This window comes from Berghia stephanieae, chromosome 1 (genome assembly GCF_034508935.2).
Source record: "Berghia stephanieae isolate SIO BIC M18660-M18661 chromosome 1, UCSD_Bste_1.3, whole genome shotgun sequence".
NCBI classification, from domain to species: domain Eukaryota; kingdom Metazoa; phylum Mollusca; class Gastropoda; order Nudibranchia; family Aeolidiidae; genus Berghia; species Berghia stephanieae.
In genome coordinates this window covers 77,667,950-77,689,252 of record NC_088360.1, presented here as the reverse complement: position 1 = coordinate 77,689,252, position 21,303 = coordinate 77,667,950, and the positions used below count along the sequence as shown (strand labels likewise).

The 21,303-nt window shown below is 34.4% G+C and overlaps 1 protein-coding gene across 2 annotated transcripts in view; it reads left to right on the top strand.

Annotated features, from left to right (window-relative positions):
* LOC144957883 (ATP-dependent RNA helicase DDX24-like) overlaps positions 1-18,138 on the top strand; it is a 20,084-nt gene extending 1,946 nt beyond the window's left edge. For both annotated transcript variants that reach the window (XM_078889403.1, XM_078889412.1), the window contains exons 3-15: positions 2,534-2,682; positions 4,916-5,281; positions 6,049-6,147; positions 8,049-8,159; positions 8,726-8,844; positions 11,371-11,495; positions 12,117-12,235; positions 13,055-13,232; positions 14,255-14,358; positions 15,866-15,983; positions 16,472-16,568; positions 17,121-17,201; positions 17,857-18,138. In XM_078889403.1, the coding sequence (XP_078745529.1) occupies positions 2,534-2,682; positions 4,916-5,281; positions 6,049-6,147; positions 8,049-8,159; positions 8,726-8,844; positions 11,371-11,495; positions 12,117-12,235; positions 13,055-13,232; positions 14,255-14,358; positions 15,866-15,983; positions 16,472-16,568; positions 17,121-17,201; positions 17,857-18,034 (1,844 nt within the window). In that variant the 3' untranslated portion in view covers positions 18,035-18,138. The remainder of the gene's footprint in view (positions 1-2,533; positions 2,683-4,915; positions 5,282-6,048; positions 6,148-8,048; positions 8,160-8,725; positions 8,845-11,370; positions 11,496-12,116; positions 12,236-13,054; positions 13,233-14,254; positions 14,359-15,865; positions 15,984-16,471; positions 16,569-17,120; positions 17,202-17,856) is intronic.
* The last annotated feature ends 3,165 nt before the right edge of the window (positions 18,139-21,303 follow it).

Sequence of the window (21,303 nt, the reverse complement as noted above, 5' to 3'; positions counted from 1 at the left end):
TCTCTCTCCTCTCTCTCTCTCTCTCTCTCTCTCTCTCTCTCTCTCTCTCTCTCTCTCTCTCTCTCTCTCTCTCTCTCTCTCTCTTTCTCTTTCCCTTTGCCTTTCTTTCCATTTCTCTTTTCTTCTTTTTTTTTTTTTTTTTTTGATATAGAATTCCTAAGATCAATTCATAAATTATTCTGGTAGAGAAGTCTCCTCCCCCCCCCCCCCCCCCCCTCTCTCTCTCTCTCTCTCTCTCTCTCTCTCTCTCTCTCTCTCTTTATTTCTTTCGCAACCATCCGTTAAATCATCTGGTTATACAGAGATAATACATTAGCCTAGAATAAAACAATGATGATTGGCTTAGTTTATTCTTCTTTCTTTTTACCTTTTGACTATGGCTTTAACTTTGTGAGATTCTTGGGTTGTATTTATAAGCTGAATAACCACTAGGTTTCGGTACAAAATAAAAGATATTTTAGCCTGCTTTATAAAGTAAAAATCAAAACAAAACAACACTTTCTGGCCTTTTATTTGAATAACATTGTAGGCCTTTAACATGTGGAAAGGACAATTCATTAAATGTTTACAAAAAGTAAATTTATGTTTAATGATAAGAATGGATTTATACTAGTAATAGTAATATATTACATAATACCAATACAAAACTATGTTCCTGTTATTTTTACACTTTGCTTGCGGTTGACCGATAGACGGAGACATTTTCCTCCTTTTTGACAAATTGCTATTATTATCACTGAATAAAAAACACTCACCAAAACCACTACATCATCTCTACCACCACTACTATTACAACCACCACCACATCATCATCCCTACCAACACTACTACTACAAATAACACCCACATCATCCCTACCACCAGTACTACTACAACTACCACCACATTATCATTCCTACCACAACTATTACAACCACCACCACACAATTATCTCTAAAAGATCACCACGACTACAACCACCACCACCACATCATCATCCCTAGAACCACTACTACTACAACCACCATCAGATCATCATCTCTAAGACCACTACTACTACTACTACTACTACAATCACCACCACATCATCATCCCTACCACCACTACTACTACAACCACCACCACATCATCATCCCTACTACAACCACCAAATGTAATTACAATTTCAACTTTTGAAATTCTCCGAGTCGTATCAGAAATTGCTGGAGTCGTATCAGAAATTGCTGCCAGACAAATTTTGGATGGCATCTCAATGAATTTGAGTGAAGTTCAAATTTATAGGTTATGGTTGCATGGTTGGGTCATGATCTTCACAATGCAAAATTTTCTCCTTTTATGTGACCAGTCATTCTCACCCCTGATAGCTATTGATATTAATTTGTCTATATTTTGTTTTCAGCACCTTATTTTGTCAATTTGAAAACTGTTAACTCTCCTTTCTTTTGTGTGTTATTTGCTCTCAATTGCAATAATAAGTACTGAAACAATATTCCAAATTTGATATTTTTCAAATCCCTACAAAGCCCTTGACGTTGATTTGTATCTCGTCAGCGCAAGTTTTCAGGCTTTTTAAAATTTGCTTGGTGGCATCCCTGGTATTATTATTGTTATTATTTTTACCACGATTTTGCAGTCTACATCAATGTTTCAGCCTGTATACCACATTATATGTATATTATATTTGTCAATGAAATACAACTGCATTTCCGGGTGGTTGGATGGGAGCATCACCCTTCAATCATATACCTATGATGTTCGCATGGGTGTACGGTCCGATAGTGATGTCGTTTCTTCTTTTCTTTACTAGCCTATCCTGCTTCTTTGGTTTGTGATTGTATTTTTGACAGGGGATATTTTTTTTTCTGTAAATCTTCTGCCTGTTTGTTCTTGGTTATTTATAATTTAGCTTATGATATCTTTAGGTTATGATTTTGATTTACATTTGTACTATTTTTGTTAGATTGCTTGTTTTTTTGTTTCAGCGGTCTCTCATATAACCTCAATTGTGTTGGAAGAGACCTAAAGCAACAAACAACAACAACTGCATTTCAGTGATAGAATTTATTGCATTTTTGTTGATCGACTTATTCCTTTTTAAGTGTAGTTTGGTTTTACTTTGACCTGATTTTTACCATTTTAACCACAAAAGGCCAAAAATCGATGGGATATGGACATCAGTCTGAATGACATAGCTATAGCTGCTCTCTTGGTGAAAACAATAGATCTCTGGTCATGAATAAAATGTGAAAAGTTATGATTTTGATGACATTAAGTCTCAGTGTAAAAGCGTTAAACATTATCATCATCATCACCAATTTCATCAACAACAGCAGCAACATTATAATAATAATAATTATTATTATTAAATATTATTATTATTATTATTTATTATTATTATTATTATTATTATTATTATTATTATTATTATTATTATTATTATTATCAGCATTATTATTAACATTATTATTATTATTATCATAGTCATCATCAACTCCAATTTTATATCAAATTGTATTAAACATCTGTTTCAAATACTTTTACTTTATTTTCAAAGACATGTCAAAATGGAGCAACTTGTTTGTACCGGAAGCCTTATTGAAATCCCTTCAAGAGCAAGGATTTCAGAACCCCACCACTATCCAAACTCTCACCCTGCCCAGTGCGATCAGAGACCTACAGGATGTATTAGCAGCTGCTGAAACTGTGAGTTTGGTCAACAATAATTTATAACCACATATATGTGTGACCCATTGCCTCGACACAATGTTATGTGTCACGAAGGAGATGCAGAAAACTGAATTGTTAGATTAAAGTATGGAATTACAGTCAACTCCGCTTAATTGCACACCCTCTGGAGTTCAGGTTAGTGTGTCAATCAAGCGGAGTGCACTTCGGGCTTGGGACCGTCATATTCAAGACATTGGACTGATTGGAAGGGGCTTTGTTTTGTTTGTTTTTTGTTTTTTTTGGGGGGGGGGGGTGTTTGGGGGCTTTTTTTCTTTTAAAATTTGTCTTTTTATTCATGTTTCATCGACAACAAAATGTGACATATTGTTTGTGAGAGTGGTAATCGTGAAGTGTTGATTGTAGTAAAGCCTCATCTCGTCTGCATTGTAAATACTGCTGAAGAAGTTTCAAAACTTCATCACTCCATTGGCTGGCAGAAGGGACATCAGCATCATAGTGTTTTTCGTCATGTTATTTTTCAAGCACGATATTTTGTCAACCTAACAGCTCGAGATTCAGCTTTCTACTGGGGAGAAAGACTTGCCTTAAGTTGATGCCAGTTCAATCCTTTGATGTCAGGTAACAAGCATTGCGCGTCTGACCTAGTCGGGTCAGAGGGACCGTGGAATTGAATAGGCGGTAAAGATTTTTCACCCGTGATATGATATTAACGTGGCGAACTGGTTCAATGTGAACCGCATTTTCATAACCTTTTTTAATTGTATTTTTTTAGATATTTTTCTCAAATCAAGATGGAATCAAGATGTAGCGATTAAGCTGTGAAAGTGTGCGATTATATAGAAAAAATTAAGTTTTTCGGGAATGTGTAGCGTATAAGTGGAGTATGCGATTAACCAATGTGCGATTAAGCGGAGTGAACTGTATAGTGAAATTTTATTCATCCATATATATGGAATTTTGGTTTACAAACGTGGATTGCAAGAATAGATAAATAAGCATTATGACATACATTTACATAATTTTATTAAAAACAGTGTGGTCCATAACATGAAAATAAAAGCTGCAGTAAAAGTGCTTCTACTATTGATTTAAAAACAAAATTTTATTCACTATACTGCTGTATAAAAATATATAAATGTATATTTATAACGCTTATTTATTTATTCACATTTGTAAACCTTGTGAGTGAATAAAGTTTATTTATTTAGATAAAGGGAAACAAAAACTACCGTGATTCTCAATAACTGTCAGACAATACAGGTGCCTGCCGTGACATGTTGGACTGTATTCTTTTTCCTGAAGTAGACATATTCTGAAACTGGATTTTTCTACATCTGTACTCGTAAATAATAACGTGAAGTTGAATGTAAGCTTCAATTTAATCACAAAAACAGATCAAATGAATATTTCGGGTTTCCCCTTTATCAACAAAACAGGATGATTGAAACACCACAGATGAATGAGATGATGTGGTAGTGATGTACTTAAGATGAATAAACAAAACATTGGTTGGCAGGAAATATTATGCTCGTGAACCCTGCGTGAGCTCTTGCTTCTTCTCAAAAGTTCCCTGCAGATGTCCAATCTTTGTTCTTTATGATTGTCTGTCAATTGCTTAGGAACCCATCTTGCGCTGACTTTTCTGTAGCCAAGTTCATCAAATGCAATTCTATGGGTAGAAGTTTCCGAAATTTCAAGACTGCTTGTGATTTCATGAAGTTTCAACCTCCTGTCTTGACGAATAAGCTCATCAACTCGCTTCACATTGTCTTCTGACATCGCAGTTATCAAACGCCCTCTCCCTTCCCTGTCTGTCAAGTCGGAATGGCCGGCTTCAAACAAATTACACCAGTGATAGACTTGTGTACGGCTTATAACATGCTCACCATATACACTCTGAAGTTCTTTATGAATTTCGGTAGGATTCAGACTTTTGGCGTTCAAAAAACGTATGACAGCTCTGATTTCCTCCTTTGACCAAGTTTCAAGGTGGGCCGCCATCTTTAAAATCGTCTAGAAATTCATTGTGCAAAATGATGCACTTCATAATTTCTGGGAATATCCGTAAGGAAATAAGGAATATCATGTCATTTACAGAATTAAAAAATCCCCACTGGTTGCTGATCAATGGGCATTTTTCGGTTATTTCTGAAAGAGCCCTCGTACATACAGATTTATTATAATAGATTGACCATTGAGAGGAATTTATATATATTATATTTTGTAATGTTTTATTTTTTCTCTCCAGGGAAGTGGAAAAACACTCGCATTTGGTATCCCTGTTTTGGGTAAAGTCTTGGCTAGTCAGAAACAACACGGAGTTGGAAATCAAACCAGTTTTGGGAGTTCAGATGAAGGATTATGTGTAGATGAGGTGGGAAGTGAAAACGATGAAGGTGATGGTATTGATGTTGATATGGAGGCAGATGAGGAATCTAGTGATATTAACGAAACGACGGAATTTGCTGGCATTGGATCAGATGTCGATAGTGATGATGGTGATTTTGACTTTAATACTGCTCTTGGAAAATCAGCACATCAACATCCAGGTGGAGAATTTCATGTTGAAGAGAATGAAGATAGTGATGATGTTGAAAAGGAAACAATTCATACTGTAAGTTTTTACATATTATTCATATGCTGAATTATTTCATCATTGATCAAAGTGCAACCGGGTCAATGTTCACTTTTGAAATTACTTTGAATATAATTTTTATACTCTTGTTTTGCAGTAATTCATGATTTATAGTTACTTGTCTTGTGGTCAAATTCAAAACATAATATTTGTGAAACAACCGAGTTGATCTGTCACAAATGAGTTAATTGCTCTTTGGAAAAGTCCTGAATTGATCACAGTTTTTGGTGCGTTCCAATTGATTTATCTTTAACTTCCACAGGCTTTCCATGCTACGAGTGCTTCCTTGTAGTCTGGGAAGTTGATATATAGCTGTGTATTTTATTCTCTTGATTATTCTGAAATGACCAGGAGCTTTGCTATCTTTATGAGCAATTTTAAATCAGATTGATAGCTTCAATTGTGTCCTTCATTCCGTTAAATAAGATTCTATTGAAGATATTCCCTGTAACGGACAATTTTGTGAACCTTTTATAGTTTCCAGAACTCTTTCCACATTCTATGACAACTTTATCAAGTGTCATTTCTTCCATTTTATCGATGCTTGTTATTATTTGCCAGATCTTCTATAAAAGTAGAGAGAATACATAGCATCCTATATGTTAATTTTATATATGTCGCACTAGGACATTGTAGTAAACTATGGATAAGCACAATATGGATTTTATTTTTAATATTAATTAGTAATTATTTCTATAATGGTGTTAATAATTAATACTGTTATTATAATTTCCTTGCTCTCACAGAAAAGCCCTCCTCAAGTATTGATTCTTGAACCAACAAGAGAATTGGCAGTTCAAGTGCAAAAGCATCTCTCAAGGCTGGCCAAATACACAGACATCAATGTACGAGGCTAGTAAAGTCTAAATAAGATATATAATTTTTAATCAGTTAAAGTTAATTTTAGTCCCAATCCAGATGATATTTTGTTTCATTTTCACGTTATTATATTAAGCATTGACTGTTGAGATCCTTTTTGTGTGCCTTTGAGATTTTAACTGCTAAAGAGTATCAGTAAAGAAATTCATATCATAAAGGAGAAAGCACATAAATATGTCCGCACCAAAGGTTTTTTATTTGTCTTCAGATCTTGATAATCTCAAAATTTGTATGCAGATAAAGATAATAAAGATATTAAGCAGATCAAATTCTTTGATATTAATTCTTTTTGTAATACTTTAAATTTTAGTTTACGATACCCATCTTTTCAAACCTCTGGAGGTGAAACAAAGTGTTGACCCCTCCCCCTTTTTCACCATCTCTTAAGATCGAACAAATAAAGAAGAGGGGGAGGATAAGAATGAAAAATCAATTTAAAATAAAAACAACAGAAACAAACAATCAGAAAAAAGTACACTCCCTATTGATGTGATATCACACCTATTTCAGATATTTTTTTCTATCGAGATCATAAGGCATGTAAATTTCAAAACTTGGGTGGGGGGTGTGTGTTTTACGCAGATATGACAGTTTAATGCTTGCAACATTGCCTTTCTTGTTCTGAAGTGTGAAACTTGTCTCATGTGTCTACATTTAAATGTTAGTTTGTTTATTGGTGAAGTATCTAACAATCTTAAACATAATATTGTCACTCCCATATTAAAGAAATCCAGACTTGACAAGGAAGACCCAAATAATTATTGACCAGTTTTGAATCTGACCTTCATGTCTAAACTAATTGACAAAATTGTTGCTTTCAGGCTAAACACATTTTTGAATGAACACAAATTATTCTCTAAATTTCAGTCTGCTTATCATCCGTTTCACAGCACTGAAACTGCTCTTTTAAAATTCACAATGATATCATAAATCATTTATGCCATGAAAATGATGTTATCGTACTACTCAACCTTAGTGCTGCTTTTGACACAATAGACCATACTCTTTTAATTGACAGACTTAAGACATTATTCAGATTCGGAGGTACTTTTCTTGACTGGTTTTCTTGTTACCTCTGACAGACTACCTGTAAAGTTTAGAATTGAATGTAAAATACTTTTTCAATTGCTTAAACTATGCTCCTGTTTACCTTCAAGAACTTATCTGCCTTTATGAACCCAGTCATGACAGCCATGCCCCCCGATTGTGGAACTCCATGAGTATTGAAACAAAAAGTAGTGAAACTTCACTAACTTGTAGGTTTTAAAAACTGAACTTTTCTGTAGCGCATATAATTAAATTATAATAAAATACATACTAGGAGTCGTAGATAGATTATAATAAAATACATACTTGGAGTCTTATTTTATTATTATATCAATGTGGTTTTTAACTTGTCAGTTTTTTACCTGTGCATGATATATGATGTGTTGATGTAAAGCGCCAGTGAGCAATTGGAACTAGGCGCTATATAAATTCATTATATTATTATATATTATTTTTTTCACTGACACATTTTTTTTTTAGGTTGACCTTTTTGTATTTTTCCAGTATGGGTTGGCAGGTGTGCACTGTTTGCACCTAGTTGTTTATCCAAAAACCCATGGTACGCATGCTTTTAATGCACACACCCTGCATTCATGTGCTGCAGTGGGGTAACAACGTCCAATCAGGCATTAAAAGCTTTGATAGCAATGGTCAAATATTTTGTCCTAGAGAACTTGGAAATTAGAAATAAAGTTGTCAAATGGATGACAGATTCAGACAAAATGTTCCAAATTTCAAGGTTCTTGTTCAATGTATTTAAAGTTAATGCTTTTCATTTCTACTTTCGATGTGTATCTTTTTTTTTTTTAATTATTAATAGTTTGCCACTGTTGTTGGCGGAATGTCTGTGGAAAAACAGCGACGACTCTTAAAACGGCTCCCAGAAGTGATCATAGCAACACCTGGCAGATTGTGGCAGTTGATAGAAGAGGTAATATTTATTTTCTAGCATTGATGCATATTTTAAGACTAATGTAAATGACTGAATGTTTGTAGAATAGTCTATTGTAGATTTATATTGATATTTTTTAGAAGACATGCTCGTCATTATGATGGTATAATGATTTGAATATGGATACAAATCTTGCATCGTCCGTTGATGCAGATGTTTTTCTGTAATTATGATTTGTAACTGAAAATGATAATTAAAAATTTGTCTGCTGTATGTGGTAGATCTACTTCGATAGCTTTTGTCTTTTTTGAAAACGTTTTTGGGGGTGGTGGGGGGGGGGGGGTTATTTAATTAATGGCATCTTTCTATTGACATTGATATTTTTAAATCTCAAAGGCCCTTTCTAGTTGCATATTAATTAATTCAAATATGCCGACCACATAAACTTCCATCTCCTGCAATTAAAAAGTATCCAATATTTTGGAGAGCAAGATCATTTTAGGACTCAAGACACTAATATCTTCCTCGAACTTGAATGGTTGGCATTTGATGACATTTGTTCCTTAGGTTCAATGAACATATCTCTATTATTGCTACTTCCTCAGGGAGATGAACACTTAAGTCAAGTGGACCTGATACACAGTTTAGTTGTGGATGAGGCTGATCGTATGGTTGAGAAAGGACATTATGAGGAATTAACACGGCTCCTGGAGATGATTAACACGTATGTGACAAAATATTGTGGTTCATAAAGCTGTTTGCATTGATAATTGAAAATCATAGGCAAAACATTCAAAGGCTTGTCTATTGGGTTTTGTTTTGTTTTTTTAACAGAAGCATAAATTGAGACTAGAACAGTAATTTTAAACAATTTTGTATTCAATTTGAATTCTTACATTTATGCACGTGAACATCACAGCAATAATAGAAAAACATTAACATAGTTCCATAAAATCTCGATTTTGAAAATAAATAGGCCAACATTAAAGCCATCAAAAGCAAACTACAACAGGATAACTTATGTAGAAAAAAACATGGACCTCTGATCTCTAGAGGATTCTATCAACCATGGATAAGACTGTAGAAAGCCTTTCTCATGAACAATCATTGTTAATGACACCATAAAAAAGACAAACTAGAAATTTACTCAAAACAACAAAATTGTGATGTTATAGTTGGTACACCAGTAAGGAATCAGAATGCTGTATACACTGATAGCGGAGAATTTCAACAGACATCTCTCTAATGTCTTTATGTCAGAACTTGTAAGATCAAAAATGGGTAAACATTTAGTTATTCCAGAGATGGATTAAACGAGTAAGACTTTAGAAAATACTGTATTCATTATAAAAAAAGATTAAGAAAGCTGCTCTGAAAAATTATTTCTTGGCTCCTTAAGCTAAGGATATAAGTCAACAGTGACAAAACTATTCGGAACATCCTTAGATAAGTGGTCATATCTTAAAACTTTTTTTTTTTTTAAATTCAATTTTACTTTTGTTTTTAAGCAATTGGTGATCATTGCCATCGTTACCATCTAATCAAATAATGAAAGACAAATATCAATTGTCTAGTAATTGAAATCATGGGTGCCAGTTTTCCGGTTCATGACGGAATTCCGGTTTCGCGATATCTCGAAGTCAGATACCTCCGGTTTCAGTGTTTTGAGTAAAATAACCAAAAAATGTTGATGGAGTACCTCTGGTACTGTCTCTCTCTGTTCTTTGGCTCCCCTAAAGAGAGACAACTGCACTGTGAGTGTTTCACTATGTATTATAAGGGTTTTAAAATCAAATTAATTTCCTCATTGTGTCAATATGTTTGCTGTGTAATCATTTAATAATGGTATAAAAACGGTGATTGAAATAAGAGTAAAGTTCTGGGTGGGGTTCCTGGCCTCCCATAGTGGTCTTCTATCCCCTTATATCTGTCTTCCAACTCACTGTCTTTGTCTTGGAATGAGATTACTGGGTTTTGTCCTGTCCCTGGCCGGATACTCTAGCTGAGAGGGAAACAGTCAAATGTATAGTTAGTTTTGGGAGATGATATTTTTTTCCTTGTAAATCATCTCTATGTTATGTTTGGTATTATGTTTTCTTTATGTTATATTTGTCAAACATTTGAGTGTATTCCTCGTAGTGGGGACCTATGCTTGTGTCTGGATGAGACTTTTAGTAATCTAAAACTAAGTACTTTGATAGTGTAATCTCGGAATCTACACCTGTTTCTTATTTGAACGAATTCCCCTTTGTCTTACCTTTTCTTGGGTGCTTAAATTGTAATTCTAGAACTTTTCACTAACCCATTTTCTTCCTTTTTACTGGTGCTGATATGACCTTAATGTGTTGCAAGTGCCGTAAAACCTTTAAAAACAAAAATCAAGAGTAAAGTTTAGGCCGCATTTTCAGTAGGAACATTTTCAGGTTTGGCAAAGTGTCGAGATTTTAGTTTCAGGTTTCAGCAATTCTTCCTGCTGGCCCCCATGATTGAAATTATGCATTCACCACAAATACTTACATATTGAAGATGATGGCGACAATGATGATGATTTGTTTAGGTACAGAATAATAGAGTATCTTTTAACGTTTTATTCTTTTTTTTTTTCTTTACACTTGAAACAAACTAAGAGCTAAATACTAATGATGTAAACTTTAACCAAACAAAATACATATTTTCGTAGATGAAAATGACAGAGTTTAGAAAAAAGCATTGATTCTACTCTATACCTGCCAAGTAGTACAGAAAATTGAAAGTTTTTACGGAAATTCGGATGGACTTGAAGACCTTTAGATATGGGAGATGGGACTGGCTTTTGATTTATAACTTTTGGTGACTGTCTCCATGAATGATGTCATTCTAGATATACTGGAGCATAGTATCTTTTAAGTTTTTATCACAAGGCCCCTGATGGTGGTATGGATGGAATGAAAGATAAGAATGCCCATCTCTCTCTCTCTCTCTCTCTCTCTCTCTCTCTCTCTCTCTCTCTCTCTCTCTCTCTCTCTTGTCTCTCTCTCTCTCTCTCTTGTCTCTTTCTTTCTTTCTGTTTAACTGTCTTTATCTGGAGTCCAAGATGTAAAAGAGCTGTCATTTGGCTCGTTTATGCATTTTCTCTCAGCTATTAATTTTTACCTATTTATTTATTTTTATTTTTTTAAAATCCAGTCTAAATTTTCCTCCTCTTCCTTTTTTGGCCTCTGTGATTTGATCATTTTGCCTTACTCTTGTCTATTTTACTCTCCATCCACAGGAGTCCAAGGCGTAACAAAAAGCGACAGTCTTTTGTCATGTCTGCCACCCTGACTATGGAAGTCAATGTACCAAAACGATTGTTGAATAAAAAGAAAGAGAAAGATCTGGAGAAAGACAAGTTGAGTAAGTTTTTTAAATCTCAAGTTTAAAAAGAAAAAATTAACCTGAGCGCAGTATTCACTGAATATGCTCAAACCGTTGTACGTTAGGTCCCAAGCCAAAAGCAACACCAAATATGTGTATGACGAGGCTTGATACTCATTAGGGATTTTGACTATAGTTGTTTTACGGAGACATCATTGTCATCGACCAGATACTCATTTCACTTTTAAAGATGGTAAGAGAATGTAGCTTTGTCCCATCATAGTGGGATTCAAACTTGTGACTAACAGGTTGAAGTTTGAGTGTCAGACCACAAGACCACAAAGCTGTTGTATCAATATGATATTAACAGCTGGAATATTTTGTTTAACTCTAACCTGGCATGCCACCTTACAATGTCATTAAGTGAGCAGTAGCACCAATGTGACTTCATTTTTTTTAGTGAACCCCTATTCATGTTCTGGCCGTTGTCATCAAAGTGAGACCTTGGGGTAGCATCAGACTAGACTCAAATTGAGTCAAATGTAGACTGTTGCTAACATCTACCTCTCTTTTATATTTTTGAACAACCTTTGGCTTATTTTTCCCAGGCACTTGTTAACCCATCATATTATAAACAATGCTTTATATTTTATGTTGCAGAAAATTTAACAAAAAAGATTTGTCTCGGTACAAAGCCTAAAGTGTTTGACCTTACACCCAAAGACAAAACAGCCCAGTCCCTGACAGAAATGAGAATAAACTGTAGCATGGATGAAAAGGTAATGAATTAAAGAAGAAAGTGTGACTGTTGGTTGTGAGACTTGGTTAAAGTGAAGTTCAAGGGGATCAGTTAATGAGTTCGAATTAGATATTTTTGTTTTCAAGATGATAGCTGGGAATCTAAAGAAGAGGGCTTTTGCTCACTCATAAGTGCTTGTTGCCTACAGTTATAGTTCCTGTTGTTACTGTTTCATGCTGACTAATCACACATATTAAGTCATTTTCTTCTCAATGAAAACAAATGCTAAATCATCAAAGTATTTGCTTCTACTTCTATTGAAAAATAAGGGTTAATTCTGTGTTTTAAATGTTTAGAAGAAAAAAAATGTAGTTTGTCGTCAATAACTGATTTAAGTTATGAATAAGAGCTGGAAACAATGTTTAAATGAAATATGAACCTCGGTGGATTTATAATAAAACTTGGGAAAAGAATATTGGTAAAATATTTCTAATTGCTATTATCTGCATCGGCCATTTGTCTATCCAACCCCCCACCCCCAAATAAAACAACACTCTTTGTAACAAGATTTCAAACAAAGGAACAGTACAAAATATTTGACAGAAATGACTAATGGATTTTATGTTTTAGCCTGTTCTTTACCATGTGACTTTTGAGAAAATTTGATCTCTTTAAAAGAGAATGTCATGTTTTCACCATATTGCAACTGGTCTAATAATCCTGATTAGAACCTGATATATAAATTTATTTTTTTCATTTTAATTTGCATAGGTTTTGTTCTTTCTAATACATTTTCCCTCAAAATGGTTTTGTTCTTCAATTATAATAATTGGCTTCTATCATTTATTCTTATCAACAGGATTTTTACTTGTACTACTTCCTGACCCAGCATCCAGGGAGGACATTAGTTTTTGCCAACAGCAAAGACTGTCTGAGGCGTTTAGTCTCTGTGTTCAATTTACTGGAATGTTCACCATATCCTCTTCATGCCGATATGCAGCAAAGACAGAGGTTGAAAAACTTGGATAGATTTTCAGGTAATCTTCTTGTCTTTTTTTCTAATCATCTGTCATCCAGCTTATCTTGTGATTAATATGATTGGCAGAGGTACATGGCTAACTTTTGATAAATTTTTAGACTTCCCCTTGTTAACAAGGGTTTTGAAGATGAAGATTAGGTCTGTCATTAGCAACACACATTTGACAAGAGACTTCCTCTTGTGGACAAGGGTCTTCAAGGTGAAGATTTTGCATTTCTTTTGTAGAAGTAAATCTTTGTTATCTTGGATGTCTGTCGTTAATAGGCAAGAATGCTCCCATAACGTCAAAATCCTTTTGAAAGTCATTAAATTGGAAAAAACCAAACTATTATCAGCCTGGAGGAGGTAAATTTAAATTTGGTCATTTTAAAGGAGAAAATGAATTAATGTAAATTATAGATATTAAAGTAAAATGTAGTTTCATTAAATTCTATTACTATATTAAATTCAAAAGGCTCCTCATAAATTTGTAATGTCATTTTTAGATCTAGCTCATTTCACTAAGCTGTTCGATGAGACAAGCACAATAATGTGATCAAAATTATCTTGGAAACCCAATGAAAAAGGATACCAACTGAATGAAAACAAGTGTTCTTTGCTTTTATTTATATTTTCACTGAATACTGAAAGTTGAAATGGCTGAGTTATAAGATGACTGTCAACATTGGAATGTGGGATATTAAAAGTTTTATTTTCAAATTCCCAGTTTTTTTATTTTATTTAAAATGTTATTTGTTGACCATTTAATTTTTTGCACAAAGTTGTTATATTTATCTCTAGGTCATGATCAGCCATCCCAGTTTTTTTCATTTTGGTGCCTGTTTCACCACAAACAATTGTTTAACCTTGCAATGAGAGTAAATATGATCAGCATTTGCTTAAGTTCACATATCTCACTTAGTGATAAAAACACAATTCAAATTTTGTTATAAATTATTTAAAACATTGCCCAGGAGGTGACCTATATAACCCGGAATGTCTCATATATTATATGATATTTGACTTTATACTATACTTCAGCAAATAACAAGGGACTTCTTCTAGCATCTGATGTGGCAGCTAGGGGATTGGACATACCAAATGTGGACTATGTCATCCACTATCAAGTACCACTCACCAAGGAAGTAAGTGATCAAAGCTATAGAATGAATGAAATTCACGTCACTCCGCTCTTTGTTATTGTTTTTAGCCCATCATTTTTATGAGTTGTTCTCACTAGATTAAATTAGTCAGACTATAAACATTTAAGGTTACACATAATTTTGTATATTGGTACGTTATATCCAGCTGGTGTATGTTATGATTTTTTTTGACTAAATGCATAGCATCAATATATATACAACAACGCTCTATCATACTGATAAGTATGTGACAGCAAAATGGGCAGTGTAATTCACCGATTTAATGGGAATTGAATAGTCCAATGCTTATTCTTAATTTTCTCATCGGGCATAGAGATATCAATGAGTAACTCACTTCTAAGAAAATGTGTTTGCAAGAGACAGTAAGGATGAGAGAGAAGAAGGAAAGTGAATAAAGTATCTCGAGTTTCTTTTCTAACTCATCCTCCCTTCTGAATTTAACACAACGAAATATCAATGATTGAGGCCTGATTGGTCCTTAAGGTCTATCATATTTGAATGTGAAATGAAAAAAGCTTGTTGGAGGTATTTATCATTAGAAATTTGATTGTATTCTTTCATATTGTAATTTCTTGAGCTAACTTTGATTTCCAGAATTTGCTCTGGTTTTCATGAATCTTAAAATAGGATAGAGCAACCAGCTGGCTAGGTTGCATCATCATGTTTTACATGAAAATCAACTTTTGGCACAACCTCATATCCAGACTTCATGGAGGTCGAAGCTGGGCAAATTCAGATTTTTAAATCAAATTTTTGAGAAGGGAATTGGTAATAATATGGTCAATTTACACAGAATTTTTCTTGAAATCCATAATTTTTTGAGAAACTAACAAATTTTGTGTTCTTCGTCTATGGCAGGCCTGATGTAATCACTAGGATATGTAAATGGTGCTGCTCGAAGTTCGAAGAAATAAATAACAATGTGAAATTGAATGTAAGCTTCAATGTAATATACGAAAACATAAAATGGTTTCCCCTTTATCAACAAAACAGGATAAATGAAATGCTACAGACGAACGAGATAGTGTGGTAGTGGCGTTGTTAAGATGAGTAAACAAAAACAATCTTAAATTGAAGCTTACATTCAATTTCACATTGTTCTTTATCACTAGGATATGGAGAGAGTAAAAAACACGAGGATCCCTAATCTGAGAGGAAATATAGTTCATCAAATTAAGCAATTGTAGTTTTGTTTGTCAAATATTTAAAAAAAAAATTTAGATGAAGACAACTTACAGCACTGCTTAAACAGAGACCTGTCATTTGGAGAACCTGAATGAAGGCCCAAGACTGGGAATTCTAAATAGATTTAGGAAAGCAATTGAGATATTGCTGTCAAGTGACTTAGCTGTGAAAGGTCACTAGGTCAGTAAATCAGTCACAGCTCATTTTTTTTAAAAATCTCTTTTTGGAATCAGTGACATTGATTTTCAAGTTTGCTTCGACCAAAAATGTCCATATCTTTCATCTTCCCTTATTTTATTGACAGAATTATGTGCACAGAAGTGGCCGTACAGCAAGGGCCTCCAATGTAGGACTTAGTGTGATGCTGGTGGCTCCAGAGGAAGCCAGAAATTACGGAAAAATTATACAAGGAGTGAAAAATGGTCAGTTGCTTGATTATTAATATAAACTACAGTTTTTTTTTTAGATAAGGGGACATAAGGCGTTGCATAAGGTTTGTCTTGTTTTTTTCTCTGCAAAATACAATGCAGACTTTTTAAAATTATTATTATTATTATTATTGTTATTGATCATAGTAACTATTTAATCAACTTGATATTCCATGCTATTTATCAAGTTGTATTGATAAAGGCCGTCCTGTCTAACTTAATATAGAAAAATAAATAACAATTTTAGAACTTGACTGCTTTGCTGTTGGATCTCACCGCTGTCTATATATTAATTATTCCTCACTGCAATGAATGTAAAACAGTTCATTCCCTATCAAGAGTGCCAAGTCTTAATGATATTTCTACCATTTAGCAACTGACTCATAAGATCCCATTTCCATAGTTGATAGCTTTTGGTGAGCAAAATATTTAGCTATTTTATGTCAAATATATAATTCTTTCATTTCTATCAATCACCCCAGGAGAAGACCTACCGCTAATGCCTCTAGATTCAGATCTCCTGCCTGCTGTCAAAACCAGGGTTAACCTAGCACGAAGCATTGATGTAGCAGAATACAGGTGAGATATCAGTGCCTGTCAAAATGATTGTGAAACGTTCATAGAGTATGGTCATGAAAAAAACTAGACACAGCGAATCTGTTTTTAACTTCAATCATTTTAGTATGAGTGAAACTACTATTTTTTCTTGCATTCTTTTTATTCAAAATTGAATAGGTATTGTATACAATGACCAAAATCAAAATGTAAAAGAACGAAAATTACAAAACTCAGTTATTAGGTTGAACATGGGTATTTGTAATGTGAATTAAAATCGCCTACAAGGGTAGGTTTTCATTTCTGTATTTTTTTCACCTTTGTTCTCAGTTCATTACAAAAGAATTATGTTGTTTAAAATGTTAAGGAAATATCTAAAAATCTTATGATCTGAATACAATTCTTTCACGGCTTTGAATATTTAAACTTGTTCTTTTATTGTTGACAAACCGGTAATTTTATAGACCCAAAGTCAGTATTATTAGGTTATATCTGACAGCTGTTATTATTTTTTACCTTTATATTAGTAATATGTTGCAAGGAATGTATAACATTGTACAATTGTGTCTTCTTCAGATCCAAGAAAATTAGGTTACATAATGACTTTTTCACAAAAGCTGCTGAGGAAATGGATATGATCGTGGATGACCAAGACCTGTATCCTTTTTTTTATTGTTTTACTTCACATTCAATTGTTTATCCATAATGAGGGGGAAGGGGCTCTTGGCTTCCCATGGGCCAGGGCGTATACTGTACTTACTCTCTCTATCTGTTTTTGTCTTCCACATTCCTCTGTTCTTTTTCTGATATTTATTATATAATAATAATTATATTTGCCCTACCTTTGGCAGGTGTTAGTTGGTGAAAGACAGACCTGCCTACTTTGAATTAGAAAAATGCGTAATTTTCAGTTATATTTTTAACATATTAGACACTAATATAATACTACTTTTTAAAATTACCAATTTGTCCTTAATATGTTAAAATAATGCTTTTCGCTCCTATATGTACTAGCTCATGCAACTAAACATTGTTTTACATTGTTTTCAACAAGTTTATTGAATTAAAGATCTTTATATAATTGCCAGTTTGGAGCCAAAACTGTCTAGTTCTACGAAATTTTGTCTTAGGCAGGTCTGTGAAAGAGTCTAATTTATATTCTTTTTTTTTTTTTGAAGATGATAGTCTTAATTATCTTGTTAATAACCAACTTTTATTTACAAAACCCTTTTATTTATAAAAAAATGTGAGTCCATTGATAATTTGTAATAGTTCAGATTTGATTTTATTTCCCTTAACATTATGATATCAGCGTTCCCACAGATGATAAAGTTATACAAGCAGAGGACAAAAATAGATTGAAGGGAATGAAACATGAATTGTCAGCTATGGTAAAAGGATCACTTGCTCCAGTGAGAATGACAAAATACCCTACTAAATCTGGGAAACTGCTCAATATGAGGTCCATTGACTTGTTGAAGACAACCTGATGTACAAAGTGTAATATTTACATGCCATGTGTTCACACAAAAATTACATATTTATGGTATAATGTTGCAACCAATAACAGAAATAAAATATTTTACAAAAATTGTATCAGTGTGACAATTGTTTACATATATACTCGTTATTATTAATTTAGAATGTCTGATGTCAGAACTGAAAAATCCAATTAAATTTGTATAATCTCGGCTCATTTATCAAAACATTTAACAAAAACGTTAGAAATCGCAAAGAGAGGTTTTTGATTCCAATTAGAAAATATGTGATTGTCTTAACGCAATAGAACCTCATTAGACTGCCATATTTAAGACTGATTAACATTTATTTAGCAATGTAATAGTTCTATCATTTATTTGATACTGTCAGTTCTCATTGCTAAGTTGGTAATAAATGACAAAACGGGGCAGCTTAGTGAAGTTTTATTGTTGTTGGCATCCTTTTACTTGGAAAATTGATGGCAGTTGGGGCCTGAGATGTGTGGTCATGTCAGGTTACACAATATTTAGACCTGCTGCCAGACTAATTTAAAAATTGTGTGTGTGAGTGTGTACTTTTAACCAACTAACTGCGGTACTCTGGAAAGTCACATAACGTATCTAAAAATTTGGCCAGAAAACTCGAGCCATTTAAATGATCCTCATCTTGGCTAAAAACGCTCAAACCTGGAACTTTGCGAAGTCCCAGGTTTGAGAGTTTTTGCCAAGATGAGGGTCATTTAAATCGATTGATATTTGGACGAGTTTTTTTAACTACGTGTCTTTCCAGAATACAACAATTAAGGGTTTGTACCGTGATGCAAGCTTCCTGACTGTATGGTGAGGTTTTGATAAATGCATGTCCGGCTCCAGATCGTTTGTGCTCCTAAGACTACCTAGCTTGAAGGCATGACTGTGTGTCATCTTTCAGAAATGAATTTGTTCATGCCTGGATCTGAGCTTTGGTTGAGGCACTGGGTGTGTGTGTGGGGGGGGGGGGGGGGGGGGGGGGGGGGGAGGTCTTGGCCTCCAATTGTGGGTCAGAATGCTGTCTCTTATTGTTGCACCTTTCAAGATGGAGTCTTTTGACACTTGCTGTCTTTTATCTTCTTCTATTTTGTTTTTCACTTTCATGTTTCTTTCTGCAGTTACCTTGGCTAGGGACTTTAGTTGAAAGGGAAAGCGAAAACGTAAAATGCTTGTTTTTATGTTTATCAACAAATATTACTAATGGCACCACGCAATTTTAATAAGTCTTAAAGTGAGCAAGCAGCCCAGATGACAAAATTTCCATGACCGAAAAAAACTGCAGTTTGAGTAATGAGTTATGCCTTCCCCCCCCCCCCCCCCCCCCCCCCCCCCGAGTTAAAAAAAAATGCATCATCACAAAACTTGTTTGATCATACAGATGGATGAGATGTGACAGGAGTGACCTGTTGCTGCTGAGGATCTATGTATTGCTAAAATCGAACACCCCAACTTCGTTGCAATAAGATTGGCATTAGGATTAAAATTTAAAAACAAAAAAAATACAGCGACTCGCCATTAATTTTCCAAGCCAGTTTTTCCACACAAAGTGCCAATTAAGTTAACTTGTTTATGTGACTGAGGGCAGAGGGTTTTTAAAAAAAAAATCTGGATAAAGCATTAACTTACGTTATCAGTCAAGAGACACTGATCCACAATTAAAAACTTTTTTTCAAATGGGAAACAGAATAGGCCAATAAATAAATTAGCTTATCATCACAACTCTTGTTCAGAATTGTCCTTGGACAAAGCACATCACGAATGGATAAATGTTTTTTATATATAAACTGACATCTTTGACAGTGTAGTGATAATTCCCTTGGTATCCCAACCAAATATCACAGCTCGGATTCAACGAAATCTAACATCGATCCGGGCTATCTCGTTGCATATGGTCTACTTCTTCGGCTGCATCTTGGGACTCCTTTATGGTGGTCCATATTGTCATTCTCATTGAATCAGCATCTTGATTTTTTTAATGCCACAAGAGTTCATTTCTGTAGTACCAATAGCTGTCTGAACCTGGTTACATTCTTGTGCATTATAAATAAAAGTTGGCTGTAATAAGTAGTGGAACCACGGGATGAGCGAGCGATAGATCATTAAAGGTAATTAGCTTCAGTCCCGCTATCCTTGTTGACACATGCTCAACTTTGGACTCTCTCTCTCTCTCTCTCTCTCTCTCTCTCTCTCTCTCTCTCTCTCTCTCTCTCTCTCTCTCTCTCTCTCTCTCTCTTTCTCTCTCTCTCTCTCTCTCTCTATCTATCTATCTATCTATCTGTGTGTGTGTGTGTGTGTGTGTGTGTGTTTATTGAGTATTCTATCATTTCCTTTTTTTTCTGGCGCTAAAATGATCTTAAAGTAAGGCGTGTGTTGTGCAACTCCTAAAAACAAAATCACAGTAATTACAATTTAATAGAAGAAATAATTTCCCAATCGGATTCAAATTCCATCCTAGTGAAAGAGATGCTGATATTCTTGTAATATTCACCTCTATTGTGATACGGGCATACACAGTGGCTTTTCTCCCCGAATCACAAGGAATTGTCACCGTCCTTAGACTCAGTTATCACCAGGCATTACGACCAGTCTGCGCTTTCCCACATTGGATGGATCTATAAGTACAGACGTGCACATATTTGCAGGTCTGATACACCGAACGGAAATATGGGCTTGTTGTAATGGGCAATATTTTGCGTTGGTTTGGGATTATATCTATTAAAACAATAAGCTGGCATGGCAGTTTTTTGCATCGCTTGCGGCCGCAAAATATAACTGATTTGCATTGCGGCCGCAAAATATCACTGATTTGCATTGCGGCCGCAAAATCTGCAATTTTTGTGTGTGCAAATTTTCGAGATTTTGCAAAGAAAAAAAACAATGATAGATAATAACTTACTTAATCCTCTTCGGGCCTTGAGGCACATAGGGCATCCACCAGATATCTCCATTTTTTGCGGCTGCTTTTGCGGTGGCTGTATTCCAGGACAGGCCTGCTTCCTTGAATTCTTTCTCCATGGTCCTTCGCCAGGTTTCTTTGGGTCTTCCCCGTTTTCTCTTCCCATCTGCTGTCCAGTACAGGGCTGTCTTGGGAAGTGACCCTTTTTCCATTCTGGCCACATGACCCAACCAACGCCATCTTCTTTTTATTTGGCTTTCAATGCTAGTGCAGTCAGCTTTCTTTAATAGATCCACTGTTTTTATTTTTGTAGGTCAAAATAAATTTAAAATTCTTTTTAGACACTTGTTCTGAA